Source organism: Thalia democratica, chromosome 4 (genome assembly GCF_965202585.1).
Source record: "Thalia democratica chromosome 4, ktThaDemo2.hap1.1, whole genome shotgun sequence".
Lineage (NCBI taxonomy): Eukaryota > Metazoa > Chordata > Thaliacea > Salpida > Salpidae > Thalia > Thalia democratica.
The window spans coordinates 5,112,765-5,133,461 of NC_139168.1; the positions used below are offsets into that span (position 1 = coordinate 5,112,765).

The following is a 20,697-nucleotide window of genomic DNA, read 5'->3' on the forward strand; positions in this document are numbered from 1 at the left end:
TAAATTCCCTTGTTTTAGGGGGTAAATAATTTTCGTTAGTGTTTATTAATTTTCTTTTTAATTTATAAATTAATTTTTAACTGCAGTTTTTTGTAAGTCAATTTTTTTTTTTAATTCATTATTTTCTTATATTTAATAAGCTTTAAGTTAAAAAATATTCTTATTTTTCTCAAAATTAAACATTATTTTGAATATTGGTAATAAATTTCCATAAAGGGGTAAAACACGAAAAAAAGTTTAAAAACCGTTGGTTTAGAAAATATATTTAAAGAATTATTAAGTTGTAAATAATATTTTACAGTTACTTTTCTAAATATAAACATATCGACAGGCTTTTATTAACTAGGAAATAAAACATAAGAACAGATTGAAAAAAAAGCAAATACATGTCCGGTAAATAAACGCATGTATCCAGTAGATAACCCCGTGGTCTAATTTTAACTAAACTTTCAATCTCAATACTAATTTGATAATAAACAATAACATTTATTAATAAATAGGCACACAGAGTCATTAATTTTAAACTGGATCTTTTACTGAATTCTTAATCTTTTCAAACAAATATTGCATAAATAAAAAAAATGATTTTGTTAAATACCTTGTGAGTGTTTGCCAAGGTCTTAATAGGAGTTTTTTATTAAAGAAATGGGATTAGCTTTTTTATTTTCGTCAGTTAGTAATAAAATTTAACTGTTAGTCTGTTTTAATATAGATTCATAATTATTTCGTTTAATGAAAATTTAATTAACAATTTTAAACTTATTTAAAGATAGGGCAGGTAGGATAACAAGTGATGAGCTCAAAACTCACTTGTTTGACCTTCAGAAAACGTTTATAGTTGCAGAGTGAGTTCTAATTTTTTGACTTATAAGTAAAAACTACACAGTTTATTGTACTTTTAAACTTCAATATATTCAATTTTTGTTAATACAGTACACTATTTAAAAAAAACTGATATACAAATTTTCATCGTTCTAATTCAAATCATTCTTAAATAAATCATTTCATGTACTGCAAGGGGTGTAAAACAAATTAAAATATTTTAGGGGTACAGGGCATCAAAAAGGTTGGAAGCCACTGGTTTAGGAAGTATACTTTAAGAATGATTTAGTTGTAAGTTACCTTTTAAAAATTACTTAATTACATATAAAAATATCGACAGGCTTTTATTAACTAGGAAATAAAACGAAAACAAAAGAACGGATTGAAAAAAACGCAAATACATGTTGAGTAAATAAACGCATGTATCTAGTAAACATATAAACACATTGTAACTAAATACATATATAGCGAATACATGTACTTTTTACAACGTATTTTTATATAAATCTATTAAAGCAAATGTAAAGCAGGTGGCGAATAAATTGCAAAGTTTTCAGTAAAATTTCCTGGATTTAACAAATTTTAATGTACTAATTGAATTAATAGTTTGAATATATATATATATGTTTAACACTTGAGTGATTATAAATGAGCGGGGTGATTTTGAAGGCAGCTCACAATGCTTTCTATTGGTTGGTTTTCGTAGCAAATCTTGTACACTGTTGTGAAGATCGGGTAGCTGTGTAAAATAATTTGTAGTTTTTATTTGTGAAGAAGTAAGTTTGTATTTATGAAATGTTCTAGTTATTGGTAATTTTAGTTATGACTGCAAAGTAAGTATGTGTAATTGTGAAAAATAAAACAACATTTAGTATTTGTATATAATAAACACTAGTACAGGGTTGCCATAAGATTTTGGCAAATTTTCTCCAGGTGTTTAAAAGTTTTTAGGTCTATATTTAGTTTAAAATTAAGTTCAAGATAAAAACATTGAAAAGATACTGTAAAGCTACTTTAAATGTGATTTTTAATAAAAAAAATTTTGATGATGATTAAAAAGTTTTATCTACATGATATATTTTTAATGTCAAATCGGAATTTTACTACTTAACATGTTAAAATTGTCAAATTCCAGGTTTTTTTGCAACTCTGCTAGTAGCTGTGGTATGTAATAAGTAGTTGCAAATCAAGTGTATGAACAAAGTGTAAGTGTATCATTAATAAAGTAATGGCTAAAGGAAAACTTTATGCAACTGTTTTGTTTCAACATCTATGATATATCAAATTTTAATACTGATACGAAAACCTTTTATATATTTTTTTACTGTGAGTTTTGAAATATTTTGAAGATAATAAATTCAAAAACTAAATCTAACAACAACAACTAAATTTTGGTATATTTGATTAATATTAATAACTTATTATTCCACAGTGAGAAACTTTTGAATATAAAATAGTTTTTAAAAATATACTTAAGTTACAATAAACTATAACAAATATAGGTCTATAGTTCCAATACTTATTTCATTTGTGACTAATTCATTTATTGAGCAAGATTAAGCTTATTATAACTAAAAAAACTTTTTAACTTATAATTATTTATTAAAATATTAACAATAACTTACTCTTTCTCAGCAAGATTGAGTTTGTTCATCATTTTGTGAACTTCTTGTGCGGTCATAGGTCCTTGCAATTTCTGTCCTTTCAACAACTCGGCTTCCAATTCAACAAGGGTCTGAAAATAAATATTAAAAAAATAAATAATGATAAAAAAATATATCAATTTTTACATAATACAACATTCAAAATTTCAGCATTTCCGTTCCCGATAAAAATAACTATTATACTTTTCAGCAAACATAAATACATACAAGACTAACGAAAATGTTTAATCTACATATGCTATGTGAAGTGCTGTAGAAAATTTTAATTTTTGGTAATTAATTGAAAAAAATATATATAATATAGAATACCCATCAGAGTTTTTATTATAGTTATTTACAAGTAAATTTATATATATTCTTGTTTAAAAAGATACACCAATTACAAATAAAAGTAAATTCATAAAATATCAGTAAAATAATTTATTAAAAACTAAAATTTAAATTATTTAAAAATAAATTAAAACATGAGAAGATTTTATTTTGGAAAATTAAAAAATGTATCAATAAGAAGCTGAAATTAAGAAAATTGTTAGAAGAAATAAATCATTCTAAAAAATTATTTCACGAGCTAATGGTCAATAGATCAATTGGTTTACTAACAACAATTAAAATTTGATAAATATTTTTCATGTGAGTAAGTACGTATGTATAGATTTTCTCCATGCATTTCTTAGAACTTGTTACACGGATTAATATACGACCACACACTTAACATGTGCTTTAAATTCAAATAAATAAATTGTGTATGTATTTATATATTGTGTGAAAATGATATAAACCTATTACTATGAAACTTTTTTAATTGAATTTGATAGCAAAAGTTTATGTATAAAAAAAATCTAATTAGATATTTAATTTTAAAAACTTAATATTTATATAATATAATAGCTTATAAAGTTATAATAATTATTTAATAAGTTGTAGTACTTAACACTACTTTTATTTTAAGTTAAACTTAATATGTCTTAGTTACAACAGAACAAGTATTAAACATAACTATTTTGTTATACAGCATTTAAATTAAAGTAAGAATTAACTTATAATTGTAAAATAAAGGTAGTAAATATTTTACTAGTCTATAAATAGCTACTATTTAAGAAATAGTTGTTTATCAATAGGAAATTAAAATACGGTTTTGAATATTGATTGGATAAATTTAAATGTACTTACTATAAGGTTTACTTTTGAAATTTAAACAAGACTACTTAAGCTAATTTTTATAAAACTAATACATATTAATTAACTAAGTTCTAAATATAAACTTAACCCTTTTTATTAATCTAAAAAACTTGACAAAATGGTCTGAAGGTTTAGTATACTTTTGTTAAGGCCATGGGGGGTAAGCCATGTTTTTTACAAGTTGATCTTATTTTATATAGTTATTTTTAGGCTTCAAGATGCTTTTTATCATTTCAAAAAATTCAAATTATTTTTTAAGATATGACCAGTCAAAGTCGGGCCGCATAATAGGTTCCGTATGGGTAGGGAAGGCAAAACTAAAATAGGGAAAAAAGACTATTTTATTATAAATCTATCTTCTGCTACATTTATCAAGCAATCTTCTTAAAACTTTTAAAGTCCAATCTTTATACAATTACAAAAAAACATTACTTTGGAGTTTAAATTTTTTTTTATTTCTTACATAAAATTTTATTTTTCTTAATTATTAAAATTCATTAGTAACATTTTTTTCCTTTTAATATAAAGAAAATTTCCTGAAAATTTGAAGAAGATTGCTTGAAAAATGAAGGAGGAGATTTTTAGTGATTTTTAAAATTTCCAAGAAAATTGACGCGGAAAATTTTTCGGTCTATACGTTTCTATCGGAAACTTTTTACAAAAAATAAAACATCTCAAAAGTTAAATGATATTTTTGAATTCTATAAAAAATGGCTTAATCCCCCTATGACCTTAATTAAAATAAATACAATATAGAGAATATGGATTTAGCAGGGTGGAAGAAAGGATTAGAATTGTTTTTTATTATACTTCTTTGGGTGTATTCAATACTTTTTTAAGTCAAGACATTAAATGGAGCTAATGATTAAAGAACTATGTGACATTTTGCACGCATTTAAATCAATTTAGAAATCTTTAGTTGCAAGTAGCTGCAATTATTGAAATATAAAACTGACTTGTTTTTAGTTTTGTAATTAAATAAGTCAATGTGAGCTTTTTACCTTCTTAAGATATATTTCAAGATACCTTATTACTGTGCATGAAGTTTACAGTTTATATTATTATGCTTTTAATTTGTATTATATTTTATAAATATACAAGTTGAGGTCAACAGCTTTTTATAAACTTTAGTTTTAAACGATTACTATTTATTTTCACAACCTGAAATGACCTAATGTCAAATTTAGTAGCTAAAACACTTAATTATTACAAAGATACTTTGTACCCTTAACCTTTTTTAAACACAAAAGAAAAAAAAAAGAATACTAAAAGTAGACTTTGTATTTAAGGCGAATTATTTTATTATATTAGTTCTAAATGATCACTTTACTTTTATCATAAACGTAAATGATTTTTTACTAAACTTTACACCAATAACAACTTAATTCACTTGTTCAGCATTACTTTAGTGACTTAAAACCTAGTAAATGATGACTTTACCAGTTATTTTTATAATGTTATTAAAAATATTTGCCAATTTTTACAATCTAATGTTCCTACTTAATACAAACAAACTTTGGTACTTTAACATGAATGTTTAATTTAGAACTTATTACATTTGACATTTTTACAATTTACTACAAACATACCTTGGTACCCTTAGCTTGGGCGAAAGCTTCAGAAACCCTCTTGTTTCTACCACCGTAGCAAGTAGTGACCAGGTCGGCAACTCCGCAACTTTCCATGAATGTTGCCATCTGTGGAGGCTTGCATGGCATGTTGTTCGCTTTGTGGAAGGCCTGATGAAATATTATCATATGTAATATGTACAATCTGTGTGTTTTTGTAAGTAATATGTAATTAATATCATAAATGTTGCCACCTGTGGAGGCTTGCAAGTCAATATAGTTTCTTATGTAAAATGCCTTATGAAGAATAAGATGTAAAACGTTAGAATTTATATCTCTAATTACATAGGTTATATTTAATATCTTTTTAAAAATTTGTCAATAATAGAATACTTGAATAATTATAAGTTACATGTAAGAACATGGTTTTGAAATGGATATTTTATTTTTTGATTGATTAATCTAAATCTAAAGATTTAGATAGCTACTAGATGATAAAACTATTGTAAAAGGTTTTCACTGTGGAAAACCCGTGAAAAACTAAGATCTGTCACAATTATACAAAACAATGAAATGCATAGATTTTTATTTTGTTGATATTTTTTTCTTGATAGACATACTCCTAGTTTTTAAATAATAAAAAAATGTTGGTGCTTAATTCAAAAGTATAAAAGTCTACATTTAATTATGTAAATTGATAGTTTAGAAAAATTAAACTTAAAAAATATCAAATTAACTTGTATTTAGATTTATAATAAACACAATTATTTTAAGCTTATTACCTTCTTAAGATTTCTTTTAAGCTACCTTGTTATTGTGCACGAAGATTACAACTTATGTTAATATGCTTTATATTTATATTATATATTATAAATAAGTTCAAGTCAACAGCTTTTTATAAACTTTAGTTTTAAACGAATAAAGTAGTAGTATATATTTACAAAAATTCTTTAAACCAAATGAACAGTACAAAGTTTGATGGTATAAACTTTGTTGACTATCTATTGTTTACTTTAAATTAACCATATTCTAGTAATTTTGTAGAAACAGCTGTTTGTTATTTATACTGTGCAACAGCTATATTTGTGTGCTAAATGTTAATACTGTAATTGTAATAAAAAATATATTAAAATAGTTTCTAAGTTTACAATAACTATTAAGACCTTTCTGCTACTAGACTGAAGCAAGTTATGTATTCACAATGTATTATTTTTTGTTAATATGATTATTTAATTAAATTCTTTTCAAAGTGCGTAATTAATATGTAAAAAATTAGTGAAAAAATGTAACTCTAAATAGAATAATAAGAACAGCAACGCAAAACAAACAAATTTGTTTAGCCAAGTATGTACTTAAGCTTTAAGGTAAACATTTGCACTTTGAAATACTAATAAATTTTATACTCAAATTTAAATAAAAATATTAAATTTAAATACATGTAGGAGCATACACAACTTTTAAAATGAGGAAAAAAAAACTGTTTGATTCTTAGATTTTTTATAACTTTAATAGTATACACAACTTATGATTTAAAAACAAAATATGTCATACTTTTATTTCATTTACTCAATATCAGATTGTTTATTAATTTAGCCTGAAGATCATTTGACGAAACTAAAGCCAAATAAATTTTTCATTACAATTAAACGAGCTATACATACCAGCTGGTAGTTGTAACAAACTATATTTACTTAATTACAAATAATTTAACCACTTATTTATTTAAAGTATTTCTGTGAAAAATAAAAGTAGTGAAATCATTCCAATCACATCTTATAACAATAAAAAAATAATACTTAAATCTAACAAAAAAAAAATTTTACTTATACCTTATAGAAATAAACAACATTTATAATAAAACCAACAGTAGCAAAAGACATCATTTCCATCATACCAAGTCTTATAACAGCGGCTCTGGTGTTGTCTCCAAGTCCAAGTCCGGATACAAATCCTGCACCGCATGCTACTATGTTCTGTTTAAATAAATATGTAAAAAAAGTTGTACTGATATTCATTACTTTTTGTGCACATAAATTCAAATTAAGGGCATAGGGGGTCCACCTTGATTTTTACAAGTTGATTTTATTCTGAAGAGTTTTATATGAGCTATCTGACATTTTTAACCGCTTGAAAAAATTCAAAGTAATTTTTGAGATATGAGCGATCAAAGTTGGTGACCTCAATAGGTTCATTATGGAAAGCGCAAATTAAAACGCGAAAAAAGACCATTTAACTAAAAATCTATCTCCTCCTTCATTTTTTAAGCAATATTCTTCAAATTTTCAAAGAAAGTGTATTATTAAAATTGTAAAAGATTGAATGCAGGAATTTTCTAAATCTTGAAAAATAAAATTTTAATTAAAAAAATCTACCTATTTTTTTTTGTTTTTTTAATCTAATATCTTTATTTTTTAATATTTTAAAAATTCAACATTCAAAGTCTTCTAATCTAAAAAAGGAACTTTTCCTGGAAGTTTGAGGTCTCTAGCTCAAAAAATTAAGGAGAAAATAGATTTTTAGTGATTTTTTAAGTTTCCCAGAAAATTGACCCAGAAAAACTTGCGGTCCATACGTTTGTATTGGAAAACTTTTATAAAAATTACAATATCTTAAAAGTTAGATAATATATTTAAATTCTATAAAAACTGGCTTATAGTTTGTACTTCAGTTTTCATATAAGATCCAATGTTATTTTTAGTAAAAAAAATTTAGGACCTCCCCCCATTCCCTTAATAAGCCATACCACTATGTTATTTATATATTCATTTATATGTTACTATGTTCTGTGTTAATAAATATGTAAAATGTTACAAATTCAACTTTCACATACCATATTCTATTTAAAAAAAAAGTTTTTATATCCTTATGTTTTGTGTAAATATTTTTATATGCAATTATGTTCTGTGTGAATAAATATTTTAAAATGATATAAATTCAACTTTTACGTATATTTTGTATAAAAAACATTTTTTTTTGTCTTTATGTTCTGTGTAAATATTTTTTTATGAAATTATGTTTTGTGTATGTGTTTATGCTTTAATTGTATGCTAAACTTTACTGTCTCAACTACAAAACAAATTTGCTCTGTAATAATTTGTTTTAACAACGAGTAAGTATTATCTATGTAAAACATATAACTTATTTATTAATTTGATAACAATAACAGTTTCAAATAGACAAATAAGTGTTGCACAATTTATAAAGGTGATAATTATTGCCCAGGCAAATTATAAGCATTTATTAAATACTGAAAATATTAAATACAATAATTTTAAAAATGCTTTATGTAAACTGATCTTTAAACAGCAATTAAAAAAAGTTTGTACCTATTTTCTAGTAGTTTTTCAAAATAAGTTTTCTATAAACATTATAAAAACATTCAATATTTTAAAACAATGTAACCAAAAAACAAATTTAAATCGTTAAATAACAATTTAAAAAGGTTAAAAAGTTCAAGTTGTATGGAAAAATTTTGTTTTTAAGCAAAAAATAATGTAAATTGTTCAACTACATTTAAAAATTTAAAAAGAGGTTAAAAAGTTCAAGTTTTATTTTCCTTTTCATGCAAAGCACATGCTTTGTGTAAATAATTAATACAAATCACTGAGAGAAAACTTGACCGTGAAACTAATAGGGAAACAACAAAAAACTGTAAAATCTTGAAAATTAAAAAAATCACTAAGAGGCTTAAAAAACTGAACAACAGACAATGTCATGAAACATTGATTCATTTTTGTCTTGACAAGTATTTTGTTTTTTTATTGTTACTGTTATCATCTTTATACATAACAAATTTATATTGTACGCCAGTACTCGTTTAATATTTAAGATTTAGTTCAAATAAACATTGCTTATTTTTTAACATTAAAAATATATGGATTCAATTATCAATGCTGTTTATAGAAACTGATTATATTGTAAACAATCGAACAAAAACTTCATAAAAAAGATTTAAGCACTTCAATTTTTTTTTGATTTGTTATCTTTGACACTCTTACACACTAAACCTAATTGTTTATAAAGTATGGCTTTTTTAGATTGACAATTTAAATTCATGTAAAAGTAATTAAAGGATTCATATTTTAATTATTTTTTTATTATAGTTATAATAAACTAACAATAACTTTAAGAGCACTAACATGTTTATAATTACAGATAAATTAAACATAAATATTACTTTGTTTTAATATATTAATAGTTGACCTTGGAAGCACCACCTACTTCAACTGTCATAATTTTAATATATTTCTTATTATAACATTATGTTTATAAACACAAATAAATTTAATATCAATAATATTTTATTTAATAACAATATAAAACCTTGAGGGCACCACAAACTTCCACTGTCATGGGATCTTCACTGACTGTGATTCTGAAATTTTCAGTTTGCAACAATCTCTTGAAAATCTTTCCATTCTCAATGTTGCATGACCCTAAAACATTTAATTAGATATAATAATATATAAAGTGACTGTTTAACAAAATATACAAAAAATGCGCATACTTAAAATGAGTGAGTTTGATTAGGGAGCTTAGATGTTAGCTCATCATCAAATTTTAAATACTGTTATCTCTGATTAAAGACAACTATCATAATAACAAAATTAAATCACAATAACCCAAGTTGGTACTTAATATGGTGTTGTTTAAGCACTATCTTTTTAATTACTATCAATAAATAAAGTAAAGTGTAGCATTAAAAGTTTTTATTAAACAACATCACTTTGAACCTAGAGTTTTTTATTTATTGTTGTGCAGCGTAGAAAAGTATAAAAATTTTAATTTTTTAAATATTCAGTTTAAATACCAAAACAATATTTTTTCAGAAGAAATATATTAAGCTTTTATATCAAACCCCTGCAAAAGTCTTAAATTTCTTGAACTTCAAGAGTAATCAAAGCAGCAAGTACATTTGTAGCAAAAAATTTATAATATTATTTTTTAATCAAACATACCTATGTTTATACACTAATGAATTTATACATATATAATATAACATTACAAACAATACTATAGTTGTTTCACAGAAATGTTCTTTAGCAACTTATTTCTATGCAGCTAATTTTAAAACAAACAACTTTTAATTTTTAGTAAAAAAAATACAGACTTTTCACAACACAAAGATTTTAAACGAATTTTTAATAAAAGATAAAGTTTTATAATTTTGTTTCAAACAAACCAATAGTTGTTTCACAGAAATGTTCTTCCGCAACCTCGCTGGCAATGTTGGCTCCCATCAAGACGCTGACGTCAATTTCCAATATTTCCTTTATGATGTCACTGATCAGCCTCAACCCTTGGTCCGATTCGTCCATTCCCTGGTGTTGTTAAAAATTAAAAGTTGTTAATACATCAAAATCCGATTGAAGCTTTACATCCTATAAAAATAATTAGTAATACATTAAATACTAATTGAAGCTTTACATCCTATAGATAGAATAGGGGTGGGAAATACGTTGCCAGATCTGGTTTGATATCAGTAATTCATGGACGTGACACAACTCTTAGCTTGACAACAGCCTTTGCAAACTAAACAAAACTGAGCTTTTTAACAATAAATTTTTTAATATGTTTATTTATTTTGGATTTCAGTACAGAATAGTACTTGACTGATAGTTTATTAGTTTACAACTTTACTTTTGAAAAGATTTTTTAATAAAAGAGCCAGTCTTTTAGACATTTTTAAAAAACCCAGAGACTTTGCTGACAAATCTGACCTGCCAACTAAATAAGTAGCTTACCCTTATAATAGAATACTTTTAAAAGCTTTAGAATAAGTCTCAGTTTTTTTTAATGTTAGACCTCCCACCCTCAAATCATAACAAAACTTAACATATATAACTAATAAAATTTTTTAAAAGCAGTAGTGATCTTTTTGTGCATCAAATATTTACTAAAGCTTAGTTAGTAAAAAAAAATCAAGCATAAAATACAAGAAAAAATTCAAACTTTGATGAGCGAGATACCGATGCAGCCGGGCTTCAGTTTTCCCTTCATTGTGGTGCACAGCCTTCTTATGAACTGGTGGGGAACAACAAATATGAGCAGGTCCGCATCCTTGCTCGCATCAGTCAAATTTGGTACAGCTATCTGTTGGTAGAAAATTATTTGATATCTGTTGGTAGAAAATTGTTATGTTGTTATAAGCAGTATTTATTTATTTTTACATTTGCATTATGAAGTATTATCATTTTTTCATTATTTATCATTAACAAAATTGAGATGCTTATCAACAATAAATAATGAACTTTACCACAACCATCAACAACATGATCCAGAACACCTACAACCATATCAAGGTTTCTCACAACTATGCCTGCCTGATGAGTCCCAAAAACAAAACCGGTTGTAAGCTGTCTTGGATGCTGTTGTTGATGGTTGGGTGGTTAAGTTTATTACTAACTATCTGTTGTTAGTAGTAGAAAATTACTAGTTGTTGTCTTGGTAAAAAGGGGGAGATCACAGTTTAAAGCAAAAAAAAGCCTAATTGACCAAAAACTAGGGTTGTTGGTGACTGTAAACCAGCCTGGGTTAACCTGATTTGGATACCAAACTTAACAAAACTAGCTTGAGCATTTGAAAATTAAAACTACTAATAGTAGCCAGAAACTGTGCTACCAAGTGTGGCCACTCAGTTAAAACAAGCTAAAATTAGCTCAAATGTACTTCAATAAAGCTCAGTTAAAGGATTTCTAATAAACTTAAGTAAAATCTTAGCAGTTTTAAATAATTTTTATTAGCCTGGTATGAATAAATTTTTTTGTATGACAATTAAATTTATAAAAAATTTTAATATGGACCATGGTTTCATAGCTATGGCCTCATTCCAACAAAATTTCTCAAAAATCTACTATCAAAACGCCTAAGACTTATTTTTTTCTTTTTGTGCTTCATCATTAACTCTAGAAAATCTAGTGTAAGTTTAAAATTATGACCTCATGGCTCCCTGTGGCCCCGTTGGGAAACCCTGATATAGACTTTTAACTAGCAAATATTTCTAACAAAATAAAACAGAAACAGTCTTACAGCAGAAGATGACAGTTAAAAAAAAACAAGCATAATCTAAAAATGGGACATTATTAAACCTTACTCGTTTTTACTTCTAAAGCTAACTTGAATTCAAAATTGCAAGGCATATTTCAAACTTTATCACTCAAACTCACCACATTCTCAGGAAGTTTGTGGCCTGGCAAGTACTTGACGTTTTCATGTTGAGTGTTGATTATTTCCGTCAACTTTTTGCCTTTGTACATCTCCTCGTAAACAAACATGTTCACATCTTTGGCAAAGAAATTGTCCTGGGCACAAATTTTGCCGGCTATTTTTGCAATGGCACTTCCCCTGTACAGAAAATAAAGTTTTAAATTAACCAAGAAAATTGTTTCACAACTTAAATAGATATGAAGAACTACAGTTAAATCTTTTTTAAACAATATTTGTGGAAATAAATAAACTTTGATTATTGAACTAAATCACTTCTTAAGACTTATCATTTACTAAAATTTTATTTTATGTGCATGTTTTAATTAACTAACTTTTATGGTCGCCTTCTAACCTTTAAAACCATGACGATTAATATTTATAAATTACAGCTAACTTAGTATAAAAAAATATTATTCATAAGTTTAAAAGCTGTTTTTTGATAGATTAAATTTACTTTAGGCAATAGGGGAGTTTTCACCATTTTTACAATTTAGTCTTATTTTATAGGGTTTTAACTAAGCTACAAGTTGCTTTTTACAGATTTTTTAAAACTCAAAAAAGTATCTGAGATATAGACTGTCTAAGTCAGAGACTACAATAGGTTCCTTATGGGAGATACAAACTAAAATGGCAAATAACTAAAAATTAACCTCCTCCTACGTTTTTTGAGATAAATACCTCAAACTTTCAGGAAATGTTCCTTGCAATATTAGGAAAATTCTGTCAAACAACATTTAAGAAAAAAAAAAATTATGACAAAAAAATGTTTTTTTGTGTTATATTTTATAAAACTTTCAAAGTTTTAAAAAAGTTTTTTGTGACAAAATTTTCTAAATATTCCAAGGAACATTTCCTGAAAGTTTGAGGTATTTATCTCAAAAAACGTAGGAGGAGATAGATTTTTAGCAAAATTGTCTATTTTTGCCATTTTAGTTAGTGCCTCCCATAAGGAACCTATTGTTGGCTCCGACTTTGACCGGCTATATCTCAAAAATTATTTTGAACTTTTAAAATTTGTAAAAAACAATTTGTAGCTTAGTTAAAACTGAACAAAATAAGATCAAATTGTAAAAAGTGACTTACCCCCCTTCCTATGCCCTTAACTAATAAATTATCAATTATTAATTAGAAATTTGTAGTAAGCTTCTTTTTTAAGTCTAAAAGTGATAAAATTTACAATTTTTATTATACCAAAATTGTTAAAAAACTAAAATATAAAAATGCTCCTGGTTTTTTCACTACTTTTGTACAAAACTCAAGGTTTTTTATTTGAAATTTTCAAGTTCCAGGTTTTCAAGGTTTTGTGGCCATTCTGTATTTACAAGATATATTTTCATATCTATTCAAAACTTTATTACTTTATATAAAAAAATAGTTTAAAATTCCAGGTATATTAGTAATTGATGTTTGAAAATGTAGATTTTTCAAGGTTAATTTCAATTTTTTTCAAATTTTAAGTTCTTCCTTAAATTTTCAGATACAAGATTTTTGGCAACCCTTCAAATAACTAAAAAAAAATTTTTACTACCAAATAGTGGTTAACTACAATTTATATTTTCTAATTACACAGTAAAATAAATTAATTGATATCCTTATATTGGTTGATATTAAGGCCATAGGGGGGTCCAACATTTTTTTTTACAAAAATTAACATTGGCTTTTATATGAAAGTTTTAAGTACAAACTACAAGCCAGTTTTAATAGAATTCAAAAATATCATTCAACTTTTGAGATATTTAATTTTTTGTAAAAAATTTCCAATACAAACGGCAAATTTTTTGGGGTCAATTTTCTCGGAAATTTAAAAATTCACTAAAAATCTATCTCCTCCTTCATTTTTCAAGCAATCTTCTTCAAATTTTCAGGAAACGTTCCTTATAATATAAGAAAAAAACGTTAATTAAGAATTTAAAAAAAAAAATTAAATAAAAATTTTATCACAAAAATTAAAAAAAAAGTGTTTTTTTTTCAAAAAAATAAAAATTTTACAATTATTTTTTTAAATTCCTAAGTAACATTTTTTGATATTGTATAAAGATCAGACTGTGAAAGTTTAAAAAAGATTGCTTGAAAAATGTAGGAGGAGATAGATTTTAAATGAAATAGTCTTTTTTCGCTGTTTTAGTTTTCCATTCCCATAGGGAACCTACTATGCGGCCCAACTTTGACTGGTCATATCTCAAAAAATAATTTGAGTTTTTTAAAACTTTAAAAAGCATCTTTAAGCTTAGAATTAACTCTATAAAATAAGATCAACTTGTAAAAAACATGTTTTAAAATATAAAATTTTAAAATCTATGTAAAACAAATGTAAACTACAATTATTACCAACAGTAAATATACATTTTTAAGATAATAAAAAACGTTTTGTTTCAATGAGTTAAACTTACCAGTTTCCTGATCCAACAATACACACCTTCTTCATTTTAACAGACAGTTGCTTTACAAGGAAGTATTAAAAAGATGGTATCTAAGAAATTTGAATATGTAAATATCCTTGAGACTGAGTTTGTTGTTCAAAAATTCAATTTTTGAAAAACAGGCTAAAAACTCCCTAAATATAATTCAGCAGTAGTCAAAGTAGGTCTTAAAACATATATATACAAGTAGTAGAAATGAATTAATTATGCAAGAACAACAAAACTGTTATACATTAGAATTTTTTAAATTATAAAGTTCTATTGTTAATTCAAAATAGCACATTTTAATATAAGCATAATTTCATATAAACTATTTATTATTAAGAAAGTATAAATAAAGACTACGCTCAATTAATTATTTTTTAACTAAGTATATCTTATGCTATTATTTAATAACTTAAACATAATTTTTTTTTTAAATACGAAACTTTTTTTTAGTTAAACTGCTAAGAATAATATTTATAGTATGTTTTACTACACAATACGCTGTTTTGTAGCACTAATAAACTTCATAGATAATAAGTGTAGTCGACTTACTAACTTAAATTAAGATGAATGAAAAATGTTATTTAAATATCTTAAAAATTTTTAACCTGTAGTTAAAGTTATAACTTTTTTTTCTAATCTAGCTTGTATACAATAAAATCTTTTAAGATAATAAAATATAAATACTTTTACCATTAAAATACATATAAACTAAATCAGCAGGTATAAATTATAACATTTACTAGTCTCTACTAAATGACCGGACCGGTCTATAAACTTAACATAAGCTATTTAACCTAAACTTTACAATGGACATAACAAAACATAAGATTAATACATCTTATCGTTACTATGAGTAAACCTAAGTTAAATAATTTAAATTTCAGTTAATCTTTATAAGTTTTTAAGAATTAGTTCGGTATTGTCTATAAAAGTGTAGTACTGCCTTTAGTTTATAACATAACAATAATGTCAAGAAAGTAACTGTTTTTAATTTTGTATACCAAATAATCTATCAAGTTACTAATTTTTTAAGAGAATAAAAATAAAACTATGAGCAGCTAATTATCTCTAATTAACATTAGTTATAAGACTACTTAATAAAAAAAGACTAATTCAAGCATTATAATGCTAAAAGAACTAACGTAAATTAGAATAATATAAACTAAATTCTTTTAACAAAAATCATTTTACAATATGTTATTAGTTTCGTGTTAGTTTTATACACACTTTAAGTTTTCTACAAATCGTCAGTTGTTAATTAATTGTGATTCACATTCAAATTTTTCTTGTTATATGTGCATAATTTGAGAACAATTTATTGTTTAATTTCGAAGTATATTACAATTCAATTGATTAAACTTATTTTTATTTTTAAAAACAATTTTTGAATTATTACCATTAAAAGCTTTTTATAAAGGGGTTTAGGAATTTCTTACAAAAAAAAAAAACTGAGTATACATGTTTATAGGAAATCAGATGTAATGATGTTATAAACCAAGAACTTTAAACTTTAAAATTTCAGCAAGTATTTAAAAAAATCTAGTTAAAATAATAATCTATACAGGTTAAAAAGAAAAAACAAACAATACAGTATAAGTTTAATAATTTAAAGCTAGTAAAAGTTTAAAATTTTTACAAAAAGAAGATGCAAATTTTTAATTCATAAAATCTCTAAGTAAATCAGAAAACCTAGAAAAACTTCCTAAAACTAATTACAATTTTTTTATTAGCAGTTGTACAATTTTTATGTGAAAAAATCTTTCAATAATTTAAAAATATAATGTAAATAAACTGCAAATATAAAAACGTCCTTTGTTTATTACTTCTTTCTTTCTAGAAGTTTAGAAACTAGCAATTGTTTTAGATCAAAAAAGTATGTAATTAAATACATAAATATATTTAAAAACAATTCATTTTGTAAGTTTATTGTCCTACGATGGACCCAGGAATCGAAATCTAGGCTAAAACACTGGGAAACACATAGGTAAGGACGAAAAAGAAAAGTTTAAAATTAGAAAACCTAAATAAATTAAAAACTTATAGATTAAAAAATATAACAAATTTTTTTTAACTAATAAAACGTTTATTAAGCGTCCAACATCATAAACTTGAATGCATAACTAACAAGAAAATTCAAATTCAAAGTATTCAAGCCCGTTTCACATTAACAACAAACAAACTAAAAAATATTTATCGACCATATTGAAAATAAATTTATAATTCATAATGGAAATACACTGCACACAAACTAAATCAGTTCAAATTTACAAATAAATCAATGGTTGAAGAAGAAACAGAGCGATGTACTCATAACCTTTATAGACAAATGTTTTATTTCAATGATTTTTAATTATTTTTTGTCAGGGAAAATGCAGTTGGAACGATGCAATAAAACACAAAAAAATATATATACAAAAATTGTACAAGTTAATCAAATAATTAATGTAACCAACGAAAGTAAATTTAAAGTTAACTTAAAATGGTTTTAACTAAATAAAGCTAGTATAGTCAACTTTTTTTTATCTTTTTAAATTTTTAGGTTTGTTTTAATGTATTAAAGTAAATCAAGTCTTGGTATGATAATTTTCTCATAACACTAAACTAAAATATTCTAGGTTATTACCACAACTGGGATATTTTTACAAAGGTCGATTTTCCTATAGTAATGTTGACTGCTATGCTGTTTTTTTTCTGTCACAGATGTACGAAGTATTAAAATTTGACACATGCTCTTTTATATCTTATTTTTGATGTCGGGAAGTTTTCTAATGTCGCTAGTTTCACAGTACTGTTTAAACTTGTAGACAACGAGACTCTGTTCTTCTGGTTGGGTCTTTTACCAATCACTGAAGTGTTTAATAACGATAACCAAAAGGTTTCTTTGTACACCACGTCCTTTGACAAAACTTTTTGAGCTCATTTTTTACCGTTCAATAAACAATATAATAAACTAAATATTTTTTATCTGCTACAAATATAAATGAAAATACCTTATGAAAAAATAAATTATAAGCTACAAAAGTTATAACTTTGCCCTAACTTTTAACAACTTTAAAGTGATAAAGTGTTATTTCAAGTTAACAATAAAAACAATATTTTTTACGATTATGTTTTTCGTAAACCGTAAGTTCTAACTTCTAAGATTTAAACTCACAACCTACTGATTACAAAAACTAACCATACTAATAATTAGTGAATTACTAAACCGTAATTGACACAACTAAGCTTTAAATACAACTAAGCGTTTATATTTTATAAACTGTACATTCAAACTCTATCGACTAAAGCAGTGCTTATGAACCTTTTTGTAGTGGCGGAACCCTTTTCCAAAGTCAACTTTTCCGCGGAACCCCTAATTTAATTTTACATAAAATGTTTAATATAATATTTCCTGCAAAAAAAAATTCAGTGAAAAACGAACTTTTTTGCAAAATTATATCATTGTTAGAAATCATACCAATTGTAATAGTATTAAGTCGAGTCAAACTCAAAGTGCGCCAGAGGCAATAGGTGTTTTATGATTCTATAATACATAAACGAAAACAAACGTGATTAATCGCAACGTCATAAAATCTTTCCTTGCATAATAAAACGAAAATAAGAGCTACAAACAATAACAAAATGAACATGAACGTAATCTAATTCACAGCTTACTGTAATAAACGGGTAAGATGTCTAACGAAAAATAGATAAAAAACATTTAGTGCAAAACTTGAACTTTTCTCTTAGCAACAAGCATATCAATGCGCGGCTGGATTTTGGATAGACTGAGACGGAGACATGCAGATAAGGTTGGAGTCAGCATACAGTTCCTTTGCTTCGTTTTAATGTTTCTTACATGCGAAAAGCCGGACTCGCAAAGATAAGTGGTGGTGAATAGTAAAAGAAATTTTACTGCACGCTTTGCTAAGACGGGGTACTCTGAAAATGCACACATCATAAAATCTAAAAGCTCCTTTCCTTTGAAACTCAATTTTAAATTGCTATATTCAGATAGGTGCAGCAATTCGTTTTCTGTATCTGTAGGAAGATTCACTTCTTCTGAAGCAATATCACACATAAAAAGATTCAAAATCCTTAAATTTCCGATGTGAACATCTTTAGGAAAATAATGTTGAAATTTATTGTTAAAAACTGTTAAAGTTAACTGATAAAGATTTTTTATTTAGTTTTATTGTGTAAACATTTAGAATTTGTTTTGATTGCTCCTACATTAATTGCTTTAGTGGTAATACCAGTATTTTTATGACTTCAATAAAAATGAAATTCAGAAAATTTGCAAAAATTTGCGCAACCAGGACACCTATTAATAATGAAAACCCATTTAAAGTCCTATCGCTAGATACACACTAAGCAAATCAATGAATGCTATAACTATATATGTTTTCCATTTTATGTGTTCCATTTTTTTTGAAGTTTTATAATTTATGTTTTTTTTTCTTTCAAATTTCTTTTTTAAATTTCGAACGGCTTCGCGGAACCCTAGGGTTCCGCGGAACCCCATTTCAGAAGCACTGATTTAAAGTATTAACAACGTAATAACAAGTTGTTGATTACCATAAAAGTCAAACATTATGGTTATAAGTTTTTACACAAACAATTGAAAAACAAATGAATTACTTTTAGTATATTAATGCCAATTAAGACTTAAAACTGCTTTTTAAATTGTAAAATATAACAAAAATTTTAAGACTTGACTTAAAAATAATTTTAAGTTCATGTAAAACAGAGTTCAATCAAGTATAATGTATTACTTTAAATAATTTGTATTTTGTTTGATTTATATAGATGTGTGTAACTTTTTAGTTAATGTGACTGATATTGTAGTTTATTGCTTAAGATACAAGAGCTAAGTTATAAGTGTTTTACTAGGTCAACTAAGCTATTTTCAATGTAAATATTGAAAAACAATAACAAATTTTTAACTAGAATATTTAAGAACACCACAGTATCACTAAACTTGAAATTTTATATTACTTTAATTTTACTTTAAAACCTCAACATTCTCCTAATGTACCTAAACCGTTCTAAATTTCTACTTTACACACTTTTAATCTCTAAAATTTGAAACCACTTTTATATTTAACACCACGATACCATAAACAACTAATATATTTAATTTTCAACTTAAAATGCGTATTAACTTGTATAAACTTTAATAAATAATAAATACTTGTTTTAACATTAGAATTAAAAATCTAAAGCTAAAAAAGGCAAGTTACAAAGTTATTTGACTTTTTAAAGTACAGTGCTTACTTTTGCTGTTCAGAATTTACAATAAACGTTTACATAGCGACCATAATGATATAAAAAATAATTGAAAAATATACTTCAAACAAATTACCTAGTTATCTTTTTTATAAAGTCAGAAATATATATCAAAATCAAAATAGTTATGAAACAAAAACTAAAATTTAAATAATTTAGTCTTTGGAGTAACGTACATTCTACTAACAATAATAAGTTGTATATAAAAAATTATCAACTAACTTAATATAAGAAATTACTAATAATTGTTCTCCATAATAATCTTTTTATTTTTTTAAGTCGTAATTATGTTTTTAATTGCTTTGAAAATTCTGACATAAACTTAATAGTTAAGCAGTTATATTCAATTGTGGAAAAACTTATTGTACTGTTCTTTTAAGTTTTTGGTAAACTAAAATAAAACTATAAAACAAATCAACATGACAGTTAATTGAATATTGAATACAAAAACGATATCTTAAGATACGTTAAATACACAACTACGAGTTACTAAAAGTATAAACCAAGATAATTCAAAAAACTACTTTACATACTATGATATAGTATTTAGTGAAATTTTGTTTTAGTTTTAAAAGGAGTTAT

At 25.0% G+C, this 20,697-nt stretch overlaps 1 protein-coding gene across 1 annotated transcript; it reads right to left on the bottom strand.

The window, feature by feature from the left end:
* Nucleotides 1-1,159: 1,159 nt before the first annotated feature.
* Nucleotides 1,160-14,963, bottom strand: LOC145835077 (glycerol-3-phosphate dehydrogenase 1-like protein). The gene is made up of 9 exons (XM_082942618.1): nt 14,830-14,963; nt 12,400-12,577; nt 11,186-11,326; nt 10,416-10,554; nt 9,557-9,669; nt 7,099-7,206; nt 5,255-5,404; nt 2,448-2,557; nt 1,160-1,561 (listed from the first exon to the last, which is right to left on the bottom strand). Exons 1-9 carry the CDS (start codon nt 14,862-14,864, stop codon nt 1,465-1,467), a joined length of 1,071 nt encoding a protein of 356 aa, XP_082798744.1. The 5' UTR covers nt 14,865-14,963; the 3' UTR covers nt 1,160-1,464.
* Between the last annotated feature and the right edge of the window lie 5,734 nt (nt 14,964-20,697).